Genomic DNA, 24326 nt, shown 5'->3' on the forward strand with positions numbered 1-24326 from the left:
GCGTTAACTGTCTAAATTGATTTGACAAGATCCAATGCTTTACTAGAAATTTGAAAAAAGCCTGGTGCAAATGGTCCCATTTAAAAATAAAAAAAGTCCCACCAGACGTTTCATAATAACCATCGTCAATATACAGACGTGTTCCTTCATAGCCTCAAGGGGGCAGCATAGAGCCGCATTCTTTTATTTTAAAGAAAGGGGGAATTCTTCAATAAAAAAACTTTCCTCGATTGTCTATGCTAACACGTCATGGAAAGAGTCTACATTGTTACTGAGCAGGCGACAGAAAATAACACGAGATCATAAGACACAACTGTTTTCATTAAATAGCTGTGGGTCACTTTGACACGATAAAGCATATTGTGATCATTGCATCAGGGACCACGTTAAGGACCAGCGAGCGATTCAGCTAAATATATTTCGCCTTAAAATGGGGCAAGATTTAAAAGGAATGTGGACCAAACCCACAATGCACTAGGACATTATCATTACTCATCTCTCCTCAGAATGCCTCTCCTCTCTCCTCCCCGGGCACTCTGTCTTTGTGCTGTAACGAAATGTTGAGATAATGTTTTGATCTCGTGTTTTCCTGTCAGCCAATGGGATGTACAACTAGCCTGTTTTTGAAGACTTTTATTTTTCTGTTTACAGGATTAGCGATCTACTCGCTTAAGAAAAGAGGGTCGACCAGGATTACAATAAATGTGCCGTCTTTGACCTTTTTATGGTGAAAATAACTTTTTTTATTAGCCGGTGCATCATTTCTTATCGTTGTTCTTTGGGGATTCTTCTTCTGTCTTTGGGATTTAAGGACAATAAGTGGAGCTACTCAGCTGCTTTTAAACTCTGTTTCACATTGAGGGTAAAATGCGGTAAATATTTGTACGAACACCGAAGTTAGAACGGTAATGTTTACAGGCAGTTAATGTTGTTATCATACACCCTAATATGAATAGGCTACATGCATTTCACATGAAAATGTCGCAGTTTTCTTATTTTATGCGATCACCTCATCATTAGCTGAAGCGAACGAGAGGACTGATCCATTCTGCATATGGATTTAGTCATGTGTTTATGAGAGGATAGCGTATTTAAAAAAATATATTCGACACATTGAATTGTCGTAAGTGATTTATTTATGCACAGTTTTATTGTCCCGACTGGAAGACGAAAGGCAAGGCTTTGGCAATTCACTTTTGCCATAGAACATTTAAGCCTTTATTAGGTCAGGTCATTAACGTACAAAATTAGTTTACATTGTATTGATCAGAAGGGGGAAAGTAGTTTTATTACAGATTGTTATTCTTTTACGGACGTCTAGAAAACAAAGCCATAGTCTACTTTAAAAAGAATACGCATATTGTGAATGTTTGTTTTACATCGTTCATAGTTGTGCTAGTTTTTATTTTGGTATTATACAGATAAACGGACCAAAGAACACAATTTACGTTGTATTTTAATTATTATTTAATTTTTATTTTAATGTACTGAGGGGACTGGTCTACATTTTAACCTGTGCGCACTGTTAAATTCAAAAGAGGTAACGCTCGGCAATTTACCAGTTCCTGTCTTGTGTTCACTATGGTAAACAAACACAGATCAAATTGCTTTGCAACCAGAAATTCCAATCTTTATTACAATATTACTGTTTGTTAGCTTTCTGTTATCGGTTGCTCAGTGTCATATGAAGAGCGGGTCATTAAAAATATATCAGTTGTCTTGCAACTTAATTTTCTAGGCAGGCCAAACAGGTGTTGACTGAGCCCCACTCGCTGCAGTTAGAGAAGTGGCTGACGAATTGCTGACGATGAGCTCAGCAATTATATAGAGAATTTATTAGCTAAATGTTAGTATTTGCATAGGGACAACAATGCAATGATCAATTTTTGGGGGGACGAAAGGGTCTGAATATCATTTTGATTACTGACATCAAACAGAGGAGTTTGTCAAAATGTCACTAAAAGCCAAGGCGCTTTACACATTCCAAAGTGAAAACAAAGAGGAAATCAGCATACAGGAGAATGAGGAACTGGTCATCTTTGACGAGAACTCGGTGGACGGATGGCTTCAGGGTGAGAACAGCCGGGGAGAGAAAGGCCTCTTCCCGGCCTCCTATGTGGAGATAATTAGGCCGCGTTCCAACTCCAACCTGACCGACTATTCCATGAGTCCTCCTGGTTCCCCAGGTAACGAGTCTTCCTACTTCCCCTCTGCTCCACACACGCCTTTACACATGCGGCCGAGCTACGACGACGATGACGATGATGACTGGGATGACTGGGATGACAGCTCCACGGTGGTGGAGGACGAGGATCCCCGGCGGGGTGTGGGGGCTAATGGACATGCCCACCACCAGAGCTCCTACAGCGGCAACCCCAATGTCCACTACCGCCCCCACAAGCCCCACATGGAGCGGCAGGACAGCATCTCCAGCTCTCGCAAGGGGAGCATGGTTGGACGCAACCTGAACCGCTTCTCCAGCTTCGTACGCTCAGGAGTGGAGGCCTTCGTGCTGGGTGATGTGCCCATGATGGCCAAGATCGCTGAGTCCTACACTATCGAAATGGGCTCCTGGGGGCCCCAGTGGAAGGAGAGCCCCCAGCCGTTCTCCTGCTCCATAGAGGACCCCACCAAGCAGACCAAGTTCAAGGGCATAAAGACCTACATCTCATATCGCGTGACGCCCAGCCACACAGGCCGGCCTGTGTACCGCCGCTACAAGCATTTTGACTGGCTGTACAACCGACTGCTGCACAAGTTCACGGTCATCTCTGTCCCCCACCTGCCCGAGAAGCAGGCCACAGGTCGCTTCGAGGAGGACTTCATTGAGAAGCGCAAGCGGCGGCTCATCCTATGGATGGACCACATGACCAGCCATCCGGTGCTCTCGCAGTATGAGGGCTTTGAGCACTTCTTGATGTGCGCCGACGACAAGCAGTGGAAGCTGGGAAAGCGGCGGGCAGAGAAGGACGAGATGGTGGGCGCGCACTTCATGCTCACCTTCCAGATTCCCAATGAGCACCAGGACCTGCAGGACGTAGAGGAGAGGGTGGACTCCTTCAAGGCCTTCGCCAAAAAGATGGACGACAGCGTGCTGCAGCTCACGCACGTGGCCTCCGAGCTGGTGCGCAAGCATCTGGGAGGCTTCCGGAAGGAGTTCCAGAAGCTGGGGAACGCCTTCCAGTCCATCAGCCAGGCATTCACTCTGGATCCTCCCCACTGCTCTGATGCCCTCAACACCGCCATATCGCACACAGGACGGACCTACGAGAACATCGGGGAGATGTTTGCCGAGCAACCGAAGTATGACCTGTTCCACATGCTGGACAAGCTGTCTCTCTACCAGGGTCTGCTCGCAAACTTCCCCGACATCATTCACCTGCAGAAAGGTAAACAAATTCAATAATATTTGTCCTGTCATTTTCAGTACCACCTGAAGGAACTCAAAGTAGGCCTACAGATAAACTCAAACTTTATATTTTATTCTTTCTTTACACTTAAACATACTGAGAATAAAAATAAATTAGACCTGGGGAATATTAAAATTTTCACTCATTCTGTCACCTACACAGTAGGGCAACCGGCCATGTTTTAGCATTTGTGTTACAAATACTGATATATACAGTTTGCCAGTTTGAGAGAGTGTAACCAGGTAAAAGATAACAGACAATTAATTCTTTGCCTCGCAGTCTGGAAAGAGGTGTCCTTGCAGCTTACATTTGTGAAGTTAAATTCCTTAATCGCTGTTGATTGAGACCGCAGCCAGGACCTCAAATTCCCTCATCCTTAGCATGTTTAGAAAATGCAAATACATGGGTCTGTTGGTGGGAGGCCAGGTCCTCTGGACCACCAACATTCAGGAAAGATGTTATCACATCAAAATATGTTGGTCAAACGTTAAATTTAGTGTTTTTCATAAAGGCTTTAACTGAAAATGTCACCTGGATAATGACTAAATGTGATGAATGGTGACATAAAACTTGGTTATGTAGGATGCTGGGCTAACTGCAACATAACTCACGATGACACTTGTTGTCACAAAGCAATCCAAATCAACCTGAAGGAAGTTAGTCTCCTTGACTCCTTTTACAATGACAGTAAATATCTCTCATTTAAAAAGTGCGCCACGCAGCTGTGTCACAATACATAACAGTGCTTCGTAATGAAAATGCCCTTTAAATAGTCTCACCTACTCTTGGCTTAAAAAATGACATGACCCTTGAGTCCCTCCATGATTCGTCATCTCCTGGACTCTGAGGTGATGTGCCTGACTGCACCACTTATGCTTTTGTTTAACATCTTATGACTTCCCACTCTACCAGAGTTATAATATATGTCTTACTTTCCTTCATGAAAAATTAGCTACTCCTTTTAGTAGCATATTACTGTACTGTGCACTGTCATGCATCCTGCATGCCAGCTGTGTGGCACACTTCTAATACAAGAGATATTTACTGTCATTGTAACAGGGGTTGAGAGGCCTAACTTCTCTTGGGTTGATTTGGATTGCTTCTTGACAATCCAAATGTGACATCATGAGTTACACTATGTCACAGTTAGCCTAGCATCCTACATTAGCATGCTTTATGTCACCATTTAGAATGTTTAGCATGTGGTTATGTCACATGGTGAACACCTTTGGCTGACATTGTTTTTATATACACTTATGGTTTGAAACTTTTTTTTTAATACTTGAGAACTTAACTAGTTTCTACATGACTGTGCTATTGTCTATGTACAGAGTGAGTTTGGTTTTATTAGAAGAGCACAAGGTCTACATTAGGGATGCACAATAAGATTATGGTCGTATTGATATTGTCTGGTAATATGTCCATAAACTAAGATTATGGCTGATGTAGGCTAATACATGCACCAGAGAGACAAGACAAGACATCTTGATAGAAGAACAGAATTTGATACAAAAGCTACCCAACTTTGGCATCTAGCTGCATAAGGTAACTAGCTAAAAGTAACTTACAGGTTCAACAGAAAACAGGCCAACTCCACAATGGTTTAAACTTCAGCTGACGCCACCGAAGAAAAGTAATGCAATCTGATCCCAAATCACAGGTTGTGTAGCCACGCCCACCCCTCCCCACACAGAACGGAGTGCCACGCCCAGAAACGCCCCAAACACATTTTAGAATAAGAAATACAGGTAAAGGGTGCACAAATTTAGCAAAACTAATTAAAGACATAGATTGCCAGTGCATCGTAGATATGGCACGCTTATTTTATAATATTTTGATGTAAAAATCCTGCATAGTCTGCCTTTAAAAACCGATTTTGTTTCCATAGTGTTGTGCCTTTCTTACGGACTATTCTACTTGACCTCTCAAGTAAATAGTTCAAACCCCACTGTTTGAGAGACACTGGTGCAGATGACTTATTGGGCATGATTCTGTGTGTTCAGCAGTACTCTTCATAAATATCATAAGGCAACGCAGTATGGTAGGACTATGAGGCATTTATTAACATAGAGGAAACAACAGGACCTATCCTTCCTCCGACATTAAATTACCCAAGGTGATTGTGGCCGCCTGTCACCATGGAGATGGCCATTAGCTTGCACCGGCTCTACAGTAGGTGTGAATGTTGGCTTAGGTTACATTAGAGTCATTATGCTAAACCTGTTTGGCTCCAAACAAGACAAATAAAAGCAAGAGTACTGTATTTTACTGTCAAGATAATGGCGCTAGGAATCTGTGGGCTTCGCAGTGCAGTTCCCATAAAGCACATATTTTTTTTATTCTGTCTTTCAAATGCCTGATAAGAAATGTTCACTTCATGGACTTGCTGCTTGCTGCTTTAGGTACAGATTTCAGCATCTGCCACATTATTCAGTTGCTTTCTGTTTGTATGGAAAGGCCAAACAAACACCTTTACATTCTTGTCTTGCGGAATTACCAGCATTATTATTTTTTTCTGTAAGGCTCAAAATAAATGCAGAACAGATTGGGTTCATTTTTTTTCCACAAACCTTATAGGGATTTTTTTTTGTTGATAATGTAGAACAAATGTCTGAGAGAATTACAGAAGACCAGATGGCCATTCCTGTCATTCTATTCTCTTTCAAAGTTTTCTGCAGCTTTAAATCATTCCCACATCCCTTAGTATTATTCTCACTGGTGGAAGACAACGTACATCATGTGACTGGATATCAGGGCCTTCTGATTGGTCTTTACACCATCCTCTGTTAGTTTATTTACAGCAACCTGACCACAGCAGAACCAATATTGTGCTTCTATATTAGTGCAAATACACATCCCAATTTGCCGTGCAGACCACTACATAATAAAATAACACATATTATGCTCAAGGGATGGGGGGCTGATATATTTATTCACTTAACAGGCACCATTATCCTGGGGGCCGTTCATTGCTTTGATGTCTTTTTTATTGTTATACAGGCAGATATTTACTGGATATTTACTGGTTTTCAGGTAAAGTATGTTGCTCAGGGGTATTACACACCCCTAATCTGATAGCCTTAAATCAAGTTCTCGCACCTCTACTCCACAAAGCTGGTTTTGTGAGTAGCAGTGAGGAATGAGAGTGGGCAGTGTCCTTCCCTGACCAAACCAGGTGAGATTCCAGAGACCACATCACTGGAACTACCTGATATGGTGTCTCATGTATATCTTCCTGAATGTTATGCCAAGGCTTCTTAAATAACCACTTTCTGGTGGTGAAATGAGTAACTGTTCACAAGTTTATCCAGCACCCAGTACAGTTATTAACACAGTTATTTAGAAAAAAATTAAAATAAATGAAGACATCATATATTATGGCTTTATACCAGACATGCCATTAGTACAATATGAATATATATAATATAAATGCACCATGCAATATAAATGATTGTGACAATGTCAAGGTTGTTTAAATCAGACACAGGTTACTTTAAACTGAAAGTTTAAAATAGGTTACTTATGAAATATGGAACTATAAACAAAGTATTCTTAAAAGGGGAAATATTGTTAAATAAGTTTATTTGGGGGACCTGACAGAACTCCTTCATGGGTCTCCAGGGGTCCCTACACCCCAGTTTAGAAAGGTGTTGTCCTGCACACTGTTCTGCTGAGGGGTGCAGATTTAGAACCTGGCAGGTAATTTTCTCCCTGCACTGTCTGGTCTCAGGGCCCAGCAGTCTCACATGAAAGGCTTTCCTCAGCTTAGTTACTCATCTACCTCCCCATCTGAACTGCTGTCCATCACAAAAATACACACACATGCTCGAAACCAGGGGTTCTCAAAGATTCAGAGCCCCCTGAACTCCTATTATTTACCACGTATGTGACCTGCCCTTAGCGATAAACACTTTAAAAAAAATTATTTATTACTTATTTACCTTTAAAAAAGGAAATGCAGTGTATGCCATACCTCCTCTCACTGAAATAGGAGCACACATGCCACTACAGCTCAGTGTCTGTTTTTAATTTCCCCGAGTGCAATGCTGTTCTGCAGCTGGGAGTGGGACTACGCTGCAGATCAGAATGAAACAGAATGAAAAATAAAATGGTCAGATTAGGTTAGGCAAGGTTATCAGTCCTACACTGTGCCAATGGATCACAACACTGGTCCTTGCAACCCACTGAGGGTAGATTTGACATGAATTTGGCTGGCTCATTATACCCCTTTCCCACTGTAGAGCTGGAACCAGGCTGGGTCATTGTGACACGTTGTCTACTGTGGAGTAGATATAGTGCAGAACAGTGTAATAAGCCAGTCTGGCTCCAGTGGAAAATAATCCAAATGAATGTGTTGCAGGGTTCTTGGCTCCGTCCTATAGATACTGTATGTTGTGCGATTTTTCTACATCTGTAGTCAAGGTGACTTAGTGCATATGATCAAAGCGGCCACTGTGAACCACCCTACATGTGACGGGGGTGGATGAAATCTTGGCACTGCCAGTTCTGAGTAAGCTGTAACTTCTCCCTGTTTCTCAGGGGAAATATGGGTGGTGCTGGGTGTTGCAATCTTAATCAAACAGCTGGCTTCACCTTCTGCGTTTCTTGGCGGGATCCGTCCATGCTTTCCTGGAATGTGGCTTTTTTTTTTTTTGCAGTGTCCTTTTGCAATCCACCTGTTCACACCCCACAGGCTCGACACGCCCACTGAAACCAGTTAGGGGAGCGGATCACCATACGGCTTGTCACCACCTGACAACAGAAAGGGAAACTAGAGTAACCTGTGCTTTGTGTAGCTCTCGCTGTTGCAACTTAGCCTACCTATCAGGATGTTAGGGGAGGACAGAGGTCAATCTCTTGGTAACCTGGGATTCTCTGATTAAAGCAAGGGCAGCTTCAAATAAATCTCATTTTTACACATTTCAGCTGTGATGTTATGCACGCATACATATTTTATTTTATTCTTTATTGGAACAGAAATATTTCTGGGATCGTGTGAGACCCTGCCGTCCTATTGGCTAGTGGCACCTGATACCTGGTTCTGCAGAGCTGCAGGGTCTGCTGGTGTATGCTGTTACTCAGCACTGAATTGATTTCTTTATTATACAATTAACTCACCTCACTTAGTTTGTAAAAAATCTGAATTGGTTGCTGATTTTAAGCAAAACCCTGCAACTTTACAGGACCAGGGATTGAGGATCACTGTCACAGTCTTTTCAGCTGTAGCAAAACAATAGCCTACTTTATATCTCAACCCTCTCATGTTTTTCACACAATCTGCAGGAAGATGCATACAAACAATGTACTTTGTGCGATGCTCAGGAGTTTAAAGTGATTTTTAGGTAAAAACATATCTGTCGCCTGCAGAGAACTATGGTGCCCGTTTTTGTCTGCTATTGGTTATTGTAACTGATATGCCCTTATGCCTCCTCGCTTTCCACTGTACTGTAATATTAATGTGCTCACCTGTACTGTTGAATACCAGTAGGTCATTTAAAGTCTAGTTTTTTTGGGAATTGTTTTTCAGTGTCCAAGGTCTACATTGCTTTCATTTACCAGTAGTGATTGTTAAATTAGCATTTGAATGTTTAGTTAAGATCATTCTAATCACATATTTGTGACCTCACCTTAAAGGGTTAATAATTCTAGGTAGGAGACCCTGATATGAAGCTTTGAACCCTAACGAACAGATCACTCTCACCCAGAATTTGCTGAGGCAAATATCTAAGGTGTAGTTTGCTGAAATTAAAAAGGGGTGGATCTCTTGCTGAAATCTTGCAGTGGCATGTTAAGGATTTCCCCCTGTTGCAGGTATGTGTGTATACTGAAAACAAACAGAGTAACCAGTATGGAGTCACTGTTACTATTAGGGAAATCACAACTAAAGAACAAAAGAACTTCAGCTTCTGTAAGCATCAGTAAAGAATGCTCGCTCGCAACTAGCTTGGCTGCTAAGTGGTTTACTTGCATGCAGTTTGATAGCCACAGGTTCAGTAATCTTGAACTAGTAGATGGGTAAATTCAGTTATGAGCACAAGCTATGCTGGACATGCAAATGTCAAGTCAAGGTTGTAACACAAGTAACTAAATCCAGCAGTCAACAGCAGGCCATCGATTTGTTGTGGAGGATAAGGTTTCAGTGCTCAATCGGGCAACTTTTCTTTAAAGAGAAACGACATCCATTACAACCCTGAAATGAAGGAGCCCACTGTGGGCGGGGCCTCTGTCGGTGTGTCTGGATCCATGTCTGTGAATTATCAATCAGGATCCTAGTGACTCAGCATTTGAACCAATACTACTTTTTTGCTAAAGAGGGAAAAGTGGATTTGCTGTTTGCAGTAGCTCTGCCCAGTGTAATGTCACAAAGCCTCACACTCCCACCCCTACTTTCCTGCCCTCTAAAACACAAACAAATTCAGAGTGACCCAAATTCTGACCCTTTATTTCCTTCTTAACAACACTTTAAGATTTATCTAATGGCTGACATGAGATTTGTAGCTCATTCACAAAATATGAAGAGGTGTGTCTCTCCCTGCAGATTAATGGCTAGTATGCATAGTATGCAATAGCATAATGTCATCTTCATTATGTAACTCCCCCATAATTGACTTATAGCTGAACGAATTCAGGACAGAACACTTAGAGGAAAGGGATGTGTAGGGTGGACCAGCATTTGGGTGGGGTTCAAGCTGTAGTACATAGGAGATTGATAATAAAAAGGTGAAGACAGAAATTAGTGGCTTTTGGCATTAAATCAAAATCCTCTTTATGGGCGTGTGTGCCAGCAGGTTCCTAAGACAAGCTTGGACAGCATATGTAGCTTTTTTGCCGGATGCTTTTAGTGTAAAGGCTATATCCAGGTATAGTCTGTCTTCCCGTCCTGTCCCTGCTAATGGGCTCTCTGAGGTCTGGAGCAGATCATTCAGATCTCTTTACTGACCGTGATAAAGAAAGGCATATTAAGGCTTGGTTATGATTGACTTTAGTATGTGTGTGCATGTGTGTGTATGTATGCATGTGAGTGTGTGTATGTGTGCATGTCTAACAGAGGCTTTTTAGTACCATATTGTGAGAACAAACTCTCAAAAGATTTTAATTTGAATCCTCCGTTATGCCTTTAATTAAAGCTGTTCAGCTAATAATGCCCGAATTTCATACTTTTGAGTGTGTAGCTACAGCAGATTGCCTCTCTGACATATTCTTGGTACAACCAACACCTCACACACAAAGCAGCACATTGTTCACAAGGCTTTTTCTACTGTCATATATATGTATTATAATTATATACCCATATAAACAACTGTGTACCAGTGGTATCCACCAGAGATCCGCTGGTGTCAGGCCTCAGTTGTTATTTCATATGATTTATGAGAGGTACAGATCAATATAAAGCCATTTTGCTTATCAGGGAAAGTGTGCTGCAGCTTTGAGAGCTGGTTTGCAGCTGCAGTGTTGTCTCTGGACCAGAAGCCCTTTCTCAGGGTGTTGCTGCAAATCAGTAGTGCTTCCTCTGACTGACACACTGCTTAAACAGCCTGAGAATGGGACCATGAAAACCCTGGCATCACTGGTGTGAAGACATGTATGCTGAAAACCAGTCTGTGCAGAAACTGGGTATGTTTGCAGTTATGAAGAAGGTAGTGTAGATTGTGTGGGTGGGTGGGTGGGTGGGTGGGGGGCGGGGGTCGGCGATGGCATCTTAATGGTTTCTCTGAAGTTTCATAGTTGCAGTCAAGTAATGTCACCACAGGTGTTCTTACAGACTCCCTCTCCCTGTCGTTAGAACAGAAAGCCTCTGACTGCAGGTCAGCTGAACACTCTGCAATTACAAATCTGAAATTAAAACAGTAAATTGTGTGTACACTGAAAGTTTTTGTAAAGATGAACAGGTAGATACATTTTTGTTTGTACTATGAATTGCAAAGAATATGACATAATTACACACTTGATGGTCCATGAAATTAGCAATAACTCGGTGAAACTTTGCTTTATACTACTGCAAACATTTTATAAAGTTAAGGTAAAGTTTAAAGCAAGAGAGCAACAGAGCTGAGAAAGGATGTTTTTTGACTTTTGGTCGTGTTTCTTGGCTCCTCCTTGGAGTTCATTAGCATGGCTCTCTGTACCCTCTTTTGAGGTCAGACCACAGTAATGCTGCCCAAATGTCACTACACTCTTCTGTGTGTTCCTATGGCTTTCAGTTTAACATTTTCATTGTTTTCAAGATGAAAGCTTTAGAGCCACTAACCCCATTACTGTTATGTTCCGGTCTGATTGGTGCAGTTTGGGGTTGGTCACATTTTTTATAGAGGCTTAAATTAGAAATTTAATTCTTTGTTGTATAAAATTCCATTGACATTGTGCTTTATTGCAGATATAACTTGCCTGGGTTTTCCAGCAAGCGAGTCAATAGGAATGAAAGATTTTGTAATAAGTGCTTTAATGAATCAATAGTGTATGAATGCACTGACAACAACTCAAGATTTGCCATTTGGATGTATCAGTGGCATTGGTTTTCCCTGAGAAAGACAGATGAGACCAAGTTAATCCATCTCAGCAAGCACTGCTGTCTGATTAGCAGTGTACGCTTGGTTATTTGAAAAATGTTTTGAAGTGAAAAGCAAGCGACAGGTTAAAAACAGCATTTGAAAATTCTGTACAGTTGCAGGAGGTGCGATTAATATATTTAAATAACCATATCATAGTTTCACTTTTTAATTCCAGAACAAATCCCACTTTCTTTTTTCTTATTATGAATTTGTTTGGCAGGTACTCTTAGCAAGAGTGACACATGCCATAGACCATTGCAGCCGGATACATGCTGTATGTAAGAACTGCCAGAACAGGAGATTACGGTAGTAAGCAACACATCAGTGATGTGTTAGTAAGTAATCAGAACGCCAACTAACAGCTATAAGAGATGAGTCAACTAACAGCTATAAGACTACAAGTCATCAGTGATAAACTGCCATTGTGATTAAACAGTGCAAGCTGTACAAGATGACAGTGTGGTGTAATGGTTAGGGAGTTAGGCTTGTGTGTTAGATTCCCAGCTGGGGCACATAAAATTTGTATACATTGCTCTGGAGTATCTGCTAAATCTGCTCCATGTAAATGTGGGATATAACCATACAACTTGATTAGTTACTGAAGCTTAGAACTGGTTTAAAATGACAGGTATGATGGCTGGTTTAAAAGTTCCCTTCAGCCCTGATTTGAGGCTGTCATATTGATATCAGGAAGAGGATAAATATGCACTTTTTATGTCATGCACTGAAAATGTCACAAAAGTATGCTCTTGGAGAGAGGCAGAGCTCACCTCTGCCACATGAGTAGGGATAGACTGTGTTGCACGGTGTTGCAAGAGGAAATGCAAAGTTGTGTGGGATGGAGAAGACATACTGGCCTGGTATAATGACAAACATTGGCAGCAACAGTCCTATTAATCAGAGTCATGCTGAGCCAGATGGAGTATGCTGTGTTTGTATATTTATCAATAGTCTCCAACAAACAAGTATTTTCCTCCTTAAGCTAATGATTTCAAACACTTCTTGCATAACAATCAGAGAATGCTGTAATGTGGCATTTTTTAAGATTACTGTGGCGATAAGTGCTCGTTCACAGAAAGCAGTACTAGAGAGAGACAGTGCTGTTTAACCCCTTTCTACATTTTGTTTTTGCTTTCTGAAACCCACTGCGGTCTTAGCGTCATCCGCAGTAAAATGCCCATGTTAATTAAACTCTAACAGAGTTTATATGAGTCCACTCTGGCCATAAGGAACTCATAAACTGTACGAGTTCATATAACACTGGACGTTTACTTTGCAGTCTTCTCTCAACTCACGTACACATTGTGGGTGATGTGGCGTTTTGCTCCATCGCCTCGTGTCTTTATGACAATCAGCCTGATTCTCTCCGTCATGCCAAGTCCCTGTGTTTCCCCAAAAACTGGCTTAAAATGAAATTTCTGCCGCATTGGTTTCACAATCTCAGTTAAACCATTACGTCTCCTTCAGGTCTGTTTTATTTGTAGTGTTTTGCATCAATTCCTTCTGTTTTTGGAACATTTTTGTTTCAAATAGATTTTATGCTCATTGTACTTTTTCCCTTTATACAGTTTATATAGTGTATTTTATATGCAATATAAGTTTCTATGATGTTTAATTCACCTAACTGCTCTTGTAAAGCGCTTTGAGAATTTAACTATAAAATGAAATGCACAATATAAATAAAATATGCGATTATTATTAATACTCCAGCAACTCCACTGAATCTCAAATATCAGAGAAAAAAAGGTTATGCTTCATGTTCCTTGTCCATATTATACTTGGTTCCCTATGTACAGCAGTCTGGCTATTGTCAGTTTCATGCTGTTGCTGCGGCAACAGTTGTGTGCAAAGGAAGACAGCACAACTCCGTTTGCATATTCTGATGATGCCTCAGGACAGAGCCCTTTACAAACTGGTTCAAGTTTTCAATAAGTTTTTGATTGGGGCTAAAGCAAAGAAATGTGTTTCCAGTCTATCCAGTTTTATATAAAAACTAAAATTACAAGAGCCAAGCTGCCAAGACTGGGTGCAGGGGCAGTTCCTGTGAGATTGGAAGGAAGCGCACTCCTCCTTAAAGAAAATAAATAAGGCAAACATCATCGCGAGCGTGCCAGAATCACAGTGACTTTGGACCCGTCTCTCAGATCCCCTCGTTTTAATTCAGCGTTAATGTTGCATATTTTCACATTTTAAAGCTATCTGCTCAGCCCAACTCCATGTGTTCTCCATTATTAGGTTCTGACTCGAGGAAAAGCCTCCATTGTTTGGAATTTCCCCCGTGTCCTAGGGAACTGCACTTTATTGCGCACGATCACGGATGGCAGCGTTTCCCAGATTAACGATATTTTGTCACGTCAGATTTCGTACTCTCCGTAATTCCAGGCCTCTCTGCTTGCTCTTTGTTCTCTGGGAAGGGAAACGCATTTTGCTTATGCGGTGAGCTCTGTGATTTAAGAAGCATAGTGGGTTCTTTCTGGCTCAAAATGGAAGACTTTTGATTTCTCTTTTTCCTTTAAATGTGGTCTCCTCTCCAGACTAATTACTCACTGCTACAAAGGAGCAAGGAAACCAGGAAACTGAGACAGCAAAAACGAGAGCGCATTTCACCTGAAATGTTAACCGTATCCAGGATTTTGTGCGAATCAGTGCTGAAAATACAGCTATGGAGGTAAGAGATTGGCTTCCTTTAGCCATAGTCAAGCTGTTATTGAATTTATTATACAAAGAAGTTACGTATGTATCAGTAAATTGAGTCAGAAAACAAATGAGGAATCACAAATCACATTTGAGAAAAATGTGTGAAGTTCTGCTTTGTGCAGCTCTCATGTCCAAGGCCTGGCCTTCTCCAGATGTGCAGCACGGTTAGTTTCAGAGGAATAATTAAGAGGGAAGAAGGGAAGAGGCTTGGATGAAAAGCTTTCTCAAAGAGGAAATGTGAAACGCACAGCCATGCGTGCATGCCTGCTGGTGGGAGGGACGTGACCGCAGAACCAGCAGTGCTGCCCTCGTAGTGCTTCTCTCACCCAGTTCTGTGCTGTGCTTGGTGCTGACATCTGTCCCCTACTCCCTCCCTCATCTGTCATCTGTGTCTGTCACAATCTGCATTTGTCCTCCCCCCTCCCTCTCTTCCTTGCTTCTCCTCTCTCTCTTTCTCCCTCTCCTTCTGTCCCTCCTCCTCTCTCTCCCATCCCACCTTCCCTCTCTCTCTCTGTCCCTCTGTCTCTCCCTCCCCCTTCCTACCCTCTCTTTCTTTCTCTCCTCCCCACTCTCTTTTTTATGTGTTCTCTTTTTTGACTGACTTTAGATCTTTGGTGCCCCTGAGAGTTTGGCCCAGCTTGTGTTGCCTCTGAACATTGGAAAGAATACAAGCTCCCCGTTAAACAGCATTGCTGTGGACTGAACTGACCTCGAAGCCTCTGCTCTCTGGCAGTACAGTAATGCTGGTTAAAATCTTAAAACTGGAGTTTCCCGGAGTACTCAACTATTTCAACTAGTCTCCCGGGAAGGTATTTATTTGGATGTGGAGTACTAAGCACACAGCAAGAAAATGGCCCTCATACTGCTGCCAACAGGACAGCCCCCATCTACTTGCAGGACATGACTCGATTCTATGTGCCTACTTGACCACTCCGCTCTGTGGCAGCAGGGCGCCTTGTAACCTCTCCCACCCGCCCAAAGGGATCACAGGGCTTCTCCACCCTAGCTCCCCAGTGGTGGAACGAACTCCCCGTCCCTCTCCGAACCTCCCCCTCACTACCCATCTTCCGCCGTGGCCTGAAGACTCATCTCTTCAGACTATACCTAGACTAACCACCACCACGCTGTGTATTTCACTCTAAATCCCCCCCCTTTTTTCATGACACTTGTTACATGTTGCCCCATCCCAGCACTTTTTGGTAATTTGTATTTGTCCTAATACTGTAGCTTATTCTTCTGCCTAGTTGACTTTGCAGAGGTTATGTCTGAATAGTGTTCACTGTGTGAACTAAACTTCTTGGCTAGAAATAGCTGTACAAAATAAGTATTGTACCTTACTGAACCTGTGTTTAGCAGTTGTCTATGACCATGAAATTCACTTTTTGTACGTCGCTTTGGATAAAAGCGTCTGCCAAATAAATGTAATGTAATGTAATGATCTGAGGGGTGTTTGTAACTTTCCCTGGGTCAGCCTGCCTCTTTGCAGGTTTGAAACGGGCTATATCTGATGTTAATTAATTATATTTGTGGTAATTGGTGGTAATTATTGATTTCAGAAGACAACAATAATGTTATGCATATGGATAAATTTGGATCTTAATAATGTGCAGAGCCCAATTGTGCATTGACTAAAAATAAAAGCCCATTTAAAAAATGAAAAGCAAAGAAACTCTAGCAATCCTCAAAGTTAATAAGGCCAATTGAAAGGTAATAACAGTGGATTAAGGATGTATGTATGCACTGCAGATCCTCAAAGCTTCATCTTAATAAAGCCGCTTGAAAGGTAATATCAGTGGATTATGCAGTGCTCTGTTGTTTGCAAACTTGGAAGGAGGTCTTAGCTGTCCCTGTTATTTGGCTGGATTTTATTTGGTTCAGTGATCTTCATTCCTGGTCCTGGTGAGCCACAGGGTCTGCTGGTTTTTGTTGTTACTCAGCACTTAATTGATAAATTAAAGCAGTCAATTACACAGTCAACTCACGTCACCTGGTTTCTTGGGTCTGAATTGGTTACTGATTGCTGACTCTGCAACTCCCCAGGTCCAGGAGCGAAGATGACTGGTTTAGCTGGATATTTGCAGGGGCAGCTGGTGTTAACCCCTGTGCTCAAGGGAACAAAGCTGTGTGTCAGTCTGCACTCAAACCTGCTAACTCCTGCAAACTCCAAAGTACAAATCCTGATATCAGGCACACATTTAGACATTGCGTGGCATTGCACACACACACACACACACACACACACATGCAGTCCTGTAAGCACACATGGAGGTATGTGCACATGGACACAAACACTTGTGCACACCCACACTAGCATGTGCACTCAGAACACACACATACACACACAGAATGCACTCACACAGACACAAACACACAGTATATTGGGAAGTGCAATGAAACAGATTGAACGCTGAGCATCTTGCATCCAGCAGTCAGAATCCCAGGAATCCAGACCCTGGGGAATATCCCTGCTTCAGCTGCCCCCATGTGAACCCCAGCTGTGTGAATAATGTGTGAACAAACTACACAGTAAACACAGAAAGACACATCATTTACTTTATATGCATTTTTTTTGTATTGTTGCACCACCACCAATGACAGCTTACGTGGCTAAAAAAAAAACATGTCTGCTTTGTGTCAGGTCTGTCAGTGAGCTCAGGTCTAAACTAAAGGGAGCCATCATCCATGACAGACATCATGTATTTGGGGGGATCATGGGAATGCTGCTAGGCAAAGGTTCAGGGGGGGTGGCAGGGACAGGTCTGGAGAATTCCACTCTTAATCCGGCTGGGATTTGTATCCGTAGCTAATCTCTCTTGCTGGGAGGTGGAATGCCAGCCAGCCAGCTTGCAGACTGCACTCTGGAGATTTTCCCAGCATCCCGTGCTGGGTTTTGGGCCTCGTCTCCTCTCTTTGTTTTCCTCTCTCCGATTCAAAGGCAAAAAGTTACTCTGGTCCCCACACCCAAGTCAGAAGTTCAGCGGGACCTGACTCAATGCAAAGTATGTGCTCTTGCTGAACAAACAACGATACTGCCAGGGCATTTTCAAGGAAAGTGAGCCCTCCCAAAACAAGTGAAAGCCGTGTCCGTGAGGCCTTGCCTGCCCTCCACTCAGCATACTTTCGACAGCAGGCTTTTTTGTCATTTTACTTGGCGGTGGCGTATCTCGCCAGAGATTTGCTGGACTGACATTATGCCAGAAATGCGGTTGTTCCCGTGGGATGGTGTGAGCTGGAAATGCCCCCCCTCCCCTTTCTTTTTTTGCCCCCGCTCCCCCTCCCCGTCCCCTCTAATTTTGCCTGTGTCCTGTCTGGTGATGCGGTGTCTTGTCATGTGGAAAGCACAGAGCGTTAAAGTAGGTCAAAGCCGCAGCGCGCACAAAAGCACCAGAGCGCAGGCGCCTGATTGGGCTGGGAAATCCATATCATGCAGTGTAAGCGCAGGAGAGCTGAAGGGAGGACCGATCTGAACCATCCCGCCAACCACAAATAAATGACTCAATGAATATACATTCCTGTAACTACCACAGGAATAAAAACGCACATATAAATAGCCACATGTTAGTAAATGCAGGAAGGATTTTTACCTCTCTTTAAAAAATTTAGGACAAAACCATAAATGTTTAGTGTCTTGTTTATCAAATTCATTGTAAGTGGAAATGTAGATCCCAGGGTATTCTAGGCCTGCACAAATCTGCTGTGTGAAACTTGACTTCATCGGCACATATTTCTAACCAGTCTTCTGTTCACGCTCATATCTGTTTTTTTACATTCCTGGAACAGCTGAATATTGCAAAGTGCTTATGTAAGTGCACCTGGGATTTGAACCCAGAAAGTTTTGGTTATGAGCCTAAACTACTGAAACAGACACTTGAGCACATGCACATGCACACATTCACATATACCATTCACATAGCCTGGAACTATGTCACAAAACACACACATGAAATGCCCCATTAATCGCATCAATTGTGGTTAAAATGGTTGACAATCTAAATAACTGCTACTACTACTACTACTACTACTACTACTACAACATAATAATAGTAATAATAATAATAATAATAATGAAGAAGAAGTGTTCCCTACCTCACAGAACAAAGCCTGGCCATTTCATCCTTGCACAGAACACACCTTGTTCCTCCTCAGGTGTCGCCTCAAGGTCCCAGTTCTGCAAGCCATGGAGCCTGTTCTTCATTCGAGAGAGCAAGTTGCCCTTAATTCAGTTCAGCCTTGATGAACTTCTCTCTCTGCTTGGGCTGTAGTGATAGGGAGATTTAGAACTTGAAGTGTTAGAACTTGGGCAGGCATTTATTGCATTGATCCGCTGTCGTGGGGGATTGCAGCTACTTCCCCGCTGGTTCACCTCGTCTCTCTCGAGGCCGCGAGGGCACGGTCAGCTCAGAGCCACAAGACCGCAAGACGGCCCTGTACAATAGTGTATTCTCAACTTTTTTGGTTTTAGTAATAGGACATTGTTTTAAGACCCCCCCCCCCCCCCCCACACACACGTACACACACATCCTGCTGGGCTCCCCCCTCCCCTCTACCCCCCACTTTGGGAACCAGTAGCAGAGCAACACTCTAATTCTCAGGTGGCACACACCTGTCAGACTCCGTCTCCTTTTCCAGCTGGAGATTTGCCAAAGCTGTTGAGGCACAGTAGCACCCTTGAGCGTACAACTCAACTGCCTCATCTGGGATTCAAACCTGCAGCCCTCTGCTAATGAGCCAGTCTCCCTTTCCCCTCAGTGCTGGTGGTAGCCATGTAAATGCGATTGGCAGTGCTTGGTCTTCTGCTTCTGTTAATTTCCACACTAAGGTTTACTGTGTGTATTCTTGTGTGAAAGGTTCTTGTGCATGTGAAAGAGATGGGGTATATTGGTCAGTGAAGATCGTTTCGTAAAAACTCTCCATAAATCAGATCTTCCTCGTAATTAGTGTAATATTGCGCTGAACCCTCAAACCATCAGCAAAGCACTCAGTGTGTGAATTACTGCTTTATTTTGAGACACTCTAAACTGTGTTCAAATATGTTCCCATGTTTTTAAAAGTGGTCAACCAAATTCTTTCTCCCTCACTGCGAAATGCTATTAAAATAGGGGCCTGCCAGAATATGTCTGTGTATGTTCAAAATTTGTGTGAATGTGTGCATGTCTTTTCAAGTGTGTTTGTATATATGTTAGTGTGTGAAAGCGTACATGTGTATGCATGTGTAATCACTGATCCCGCTGTTGTTGTCTCAGATATTTTTAGTGACCTTTAAGTTTGTCTTTTAACCGGCATTCTGTTTTTACAGTAACTGATAAATGCAAGGACAAAAGGTCTCAACTTCCAGATATCATATACATGAATATATGTACATATATCTGTTCATTTACAGTATTCAACTTGCTTGTGTGTGTACGTGTCCATGCCAGCGAGCAAGTGTAGATGTGTGTGAATGTGTGTGTCTTCAGTGAGTGCCTGCCAACATTTTTGTAAGTTTTGATCCTGGAAAACGTTGAAGGTATGACTTGTTGAGCTTGTCCTGTTGAAAAGTTCTCCTGTTTTGGAGACCAGATTTATGCCCCAGGCTGTCCCTCTGATGTACAGAAAAGTGTTCTCTCTCCACAGTAACGGCAGGTTTCTTTGTCTGAAGGTGGAATAGCCTGTTTAACATAATCCGTAAGATTTTTGGAATTGGGAAACCTCTGACTTTATGAAGAGCCCTCAAAATACATGCAACACAGACCCTGTGTGGGGCACACCTGTACCTGCTGGGCTAGTAGGAATATTACCCAGGCAGAGCACAGGCTTCATCTGTCTTCTGCAAATTATTATTATTATTATTATTATTATTCACGCATTACCTCCCTGTGTTTCTTTTTTATTTCTTTTTTTTGCCCTCAGTGCTTCAGAATGTATTGGAGAAACAATGGCGCATTGTGGGAGCAGGAGCAGGCCTCTTTTTTATGGTGCTACTGACCCAGAGTACTCCAGTTTTACTAGTTCTAAGGTCACTGCATACCTTTAGCTCATTGTCATTTTGAATTGAGCCCAATACAGCATGTTGGCTCAGATTGTCTGGCCACAAGGTTCTTTGTACCACTTAAAGCCAAAAGTTGTGCAAGTATCTTTTTTTTTTTAACATAAGACAACATTTATATTCACTTCAGCCAGTGCTGGACACTACATTTTGCTGAGTAGGGAAGAAGATAAAGAAAGAAAACTAAACAATTGTCAGTGTGAGTTATGGAAGATGAAGGACAAAGTGCATTGTGGTTATACTGAATGTGTGCCTTCGGATTTTTGGCTGGGATAAGAGGTTTTCTGGAATGTGTTGGATTTATGGGGATCAGTGGCCAATTGTGTTGTTCTGAAATCCCCACTCCTCTCCCTCCCCCCCTCCCCCAGGAGCTTTCGCCAAGGTGAAGGAGAGCCAGCGCATGAGCGACGAGGGGAAGATGGACCAGGAGGAGGCGGACGGTGTGCGGAAGCGGTGCCGGACCGTGGGCTTCGCCCTGCAGGCCGAGATGAACCACTTCCACCGGCGGCGCGAGGTGGACTTTAAGGAGATGATGCAAGCCTACCTGCGGCAGCAGATCGCCTTCTACCAGCGCGTGGGCCAGCAGCTGGAGCGTACACTGCACATGTACGACAACCTCTAGAGCCTCCTGTACTACCACCCCCCCCCTCCCCCCCACCCCCGTCCCCTCCCCCAGCCCCGTTTTCACTCTGCATTATGGGGGGGGTAGGCACATCTCTGTTGAGCCAATAAAAATGCTCCACTTTTAGCTCCTCCTTTTTATTGGGGGGAGGGGGGGGAGGGTGGGGAGTGGGACGTGGAGTAGGATTGAGATGGAGCACCGACTAACTCTGCACTGGCTCCAAAAAGCCAATGTCGCACCCCTTGTCCTGACACCCCCACCCACTGATGAAATGATGATGCCCATTGAAGCCTGACATGAAGAACTTGTGTGGGGAATGACAGAATGTCTGTTTGGATTGAAATAAGATGGAGCTGTTAAGTAAACTGGCCCTGCTAGTCAGGGCGCGTGTATGATGAACAGTCTTTTTCCCCACAACTGGACTCCATGTTTCTGTGGACACCTAAAATATAGACTACTTTTTTTTGGGGGGGGGGGGTCATTTTAAATGAAATCTTTTGTAATCACATGTTGCGTGTATGTACGTTTCATTAATTTAAGTGTGTAGTGTATTAAGGGGCAGGTGACTGGGGTTTTTAGAGAAAACTGATAGCTCAGTGCATGACACAGACTCCCAACCAATCCCTCCCATTTTAGAGGGCTCTTGTGATTGGTCCCTCGGGTTAGAGGCCTTTTCTTATTTGTCACTCAGCTTACAGGGCCTCTGTTATAGGTTCCTCATTTGAGAGGTATTCTTTCATTGGTCCCTCAGCTTATGAGACTCTTTGGTCATAGTTTGACCAGCCACACTGTTTGGCAGAGTCTGTGCTTGGTCCTCATGATGTTGATTAAAATTAGGAGGACAGCCTTGCTCAGGTATACTGCTTTCAAACCACTTCCTTTTTTCTCCCTGTTGCTCTCAGATCGGCACTCGTACAGAGCATTCACGCACTGACCTGGGATCAGTAGAGATCAGGGTTTTACAGTGCAAGATGTGTGTAGCCATAACGCATTCACCTGAGCAGATCCCCCCCCCCCCCGCTAGCCTTAACTTCATTTGTTGCACTTATTCTTGTCTTTGTTTGGCCCCATCTGGGCACTGTTGCCAGGCAGATTTGAAGATGAGAATGTGAAAAAGATTGAATAAATGAATAAATGAGTGAATGAATGAACAAATGAACAAATGAAAGAGGAAAAAAGTGTATTTTGACTTTTTCTATGAAGTGCCTGAAGGAGTTGTCCCTTCACATGTCAGCATTTTCTTTTGTTCTGAGGGGATTCCATCGCTTCCTGCTACATCTGTTGTTGGTTTTTTTTTCTTTTTGTTTTTGTTTTTTCCTTCACGTTCCGGCAGAGCTGGCACAGGGGAGACTACATTTCTGTATTGCCACGTGGGACTTTTAAGTGTTGGGCGGAGCTTTGGATTGATTGGTTTACGTTGCTTTTTTATTTTATTTTTTAATGTAGCAATAGTGACATGCAAAGAAGAAAAGGATCTTTTGTACTTTAATGTTCTTGTTCTTAAAGGATGCCCTGTGGAACACATTAGAAAAAACCCCTGCTGTAGAATGTTTGATGAACACAGGCACATTCATTTTAAAAGTCTTAAGTTCCATGTGGAATTAACTGAGGAAAATATGTTAGATGGTTTCAAACTTATTTGGTGTAGGTGCAGGTAAATTTAGCGCAGTTGTCAACTTTCAAAATTGTCTTAAATAATGTTTCATGATCACCCAGTTACTATGGACATAAATAATAAAATACCTGTTATGAAGATGGGAACTCCAGTCAAAATCTATTATTTCATATGTTGTGTAATATGTACGGAATGTTACTTTGCTAAATCCTGATTGTGTCAATGGTGACTGGTGCGGGGGGGGCGCATCTATTGTGGTGATAGCCATAGTGTTGCCCAGGTACAGAGGGTTTCCTTTGGCAGGCCGCTAATTCAGCTGCGTTAGTGTGAGTGATGTCATTGTGATGTAATAGACAGCTGTGTGAGGTGGTTGGAGGGTGGGGGTTTGCAGTCCGGTACATTAATGCTCTTTTAATGCATCGTTCTCTGCCATTGATAATGTAAATATTACACAACAAATAAGAGATGATATATTTTGACCGAAGTTTCCCTGTAAATAAGACTGGGTCTGTTGGGTGCATTTGGTTTTAAGACCAGAGGTAAAAAGGTCATCTTAGTTTGTATACAGAGGAAAATAAAGACTAGTGGCCCTTTTGATGCTATGGCAGTTGCCCATCAATTAGGCACAACTTTTCAAGTTCTAACCTTTTGTTTTCTGTTCCATTTCTTCGCTTCTGATTCTGTAAACCAAGCCTCATGGCCTTCTACTGTAAGTAACTAAGAAAATTGTGTTTTTACAAAGATGTTATTTCTTCAGCCATATGTCAGGGAGTTGGTTGATCTGTAATTTTCCAGTAAGGGAAACAATCTGCGCGGAGAGCAGTGGAAATCACGAAGAGGAGAGAAGAGGAGAAAGGAGAGGAGAGAGGAAAGTGGAGATGGACGAGTGTTTGAGAACGTGAAGGCCTCTCTCACTTTGACCTCGCCAAACAGCCACCGGCAGCACAATGTTCACAGACTGAGGGGGATAAACGGCAGGTCCAGCAGGAGCAGGTCTCGCGAGGATGAGAGCGTACTGTACAAGAACAATTGAATTTTTTTTCTTCCAAAAAAACAAAGGCTGCTTCTAAGAGGAGCAACAAAACAAAGGAAGCAAGCACTGTCTTAACTTTGCAGATTAAACATGATGTTAAATCTTTGAAAAAGTCTTAATAAATAGTCTTAATAAATAAAGCGGTTATAAATCTGTTTCTTTGTTTGCCCTTGCCATTGAAGGTGATGGAATGTGCACCGAAGCGAGACAAAGAGGTTTTTCATTGGCCTGACAGATCGCACCACTGCAGGGACCTTGCTGGGAGAATTCGGCATTGTCTGTTCTGTCACGCCTCTGACATGAACCCGCACTGACCTCCACGGGTTTTTATTGGAGGAGCCAAAGTGTCACGAGAAATATATCTAAGATTGTATT

General features: G+C 42.7%; 1 protein-coding gene across 1 annotated transcript; it reads left to right on the forward strand.

Moving 5' to 3' along the window:
• The first annotated feature begins 251 nt into the window (after positions 1-251).
• snx33 (sorting nexin 33) lies at positions 252-24106 on the forward strand. Its single transcript, XM_064311958.1, has 2 exons — positions 252-3389; positions 21050-24106. The coding sequence occupies exons 1-2, from the start codon at positions 1952-1954 to the stop codon at positions 21301-21303; spliced, it is 1692 nt and encodes a 563-aa protein (XP_064168028.1). The 5' UTR covers positions 252-1951; the 3' UTR covers positions 21304-24106.
• Positions 24107-24326: the final 220 nt, after the last annotated feature.

The sequence above is a fragment of the Anguilla rostrata genome, chromosome 16 (genome assembly GCF_018555375.3).
Source record: "Anguilla rostrata isolate EN2019 chromosome 16, ASM1855537v3, whole genome shotgun sequence".
Lineage (NCBI taxonomy): Eukaryota > Metazoa > Chordata > Actinopteri > Anguilliformes > Anguillidae > Anguilla > Anguilla rostrata.

Excerpts from the sequence above, each read along its gene's own strand:
- snx33 (XM_064311958.1), top strand. The coding sequence starts at position 1,952 with ATGTCACTAAAAGCCAAGGCGCTTTACACATTCCAAAGTGAAAACAAA. Across the intron at positions 3,390-21,049 it reads CATCATTCACCTGCAGAAAG|GAGCTTTCGCCAAGGTGAAG; the intron begins GTAAACAAATTC and ends CCCCTCCCCCAG.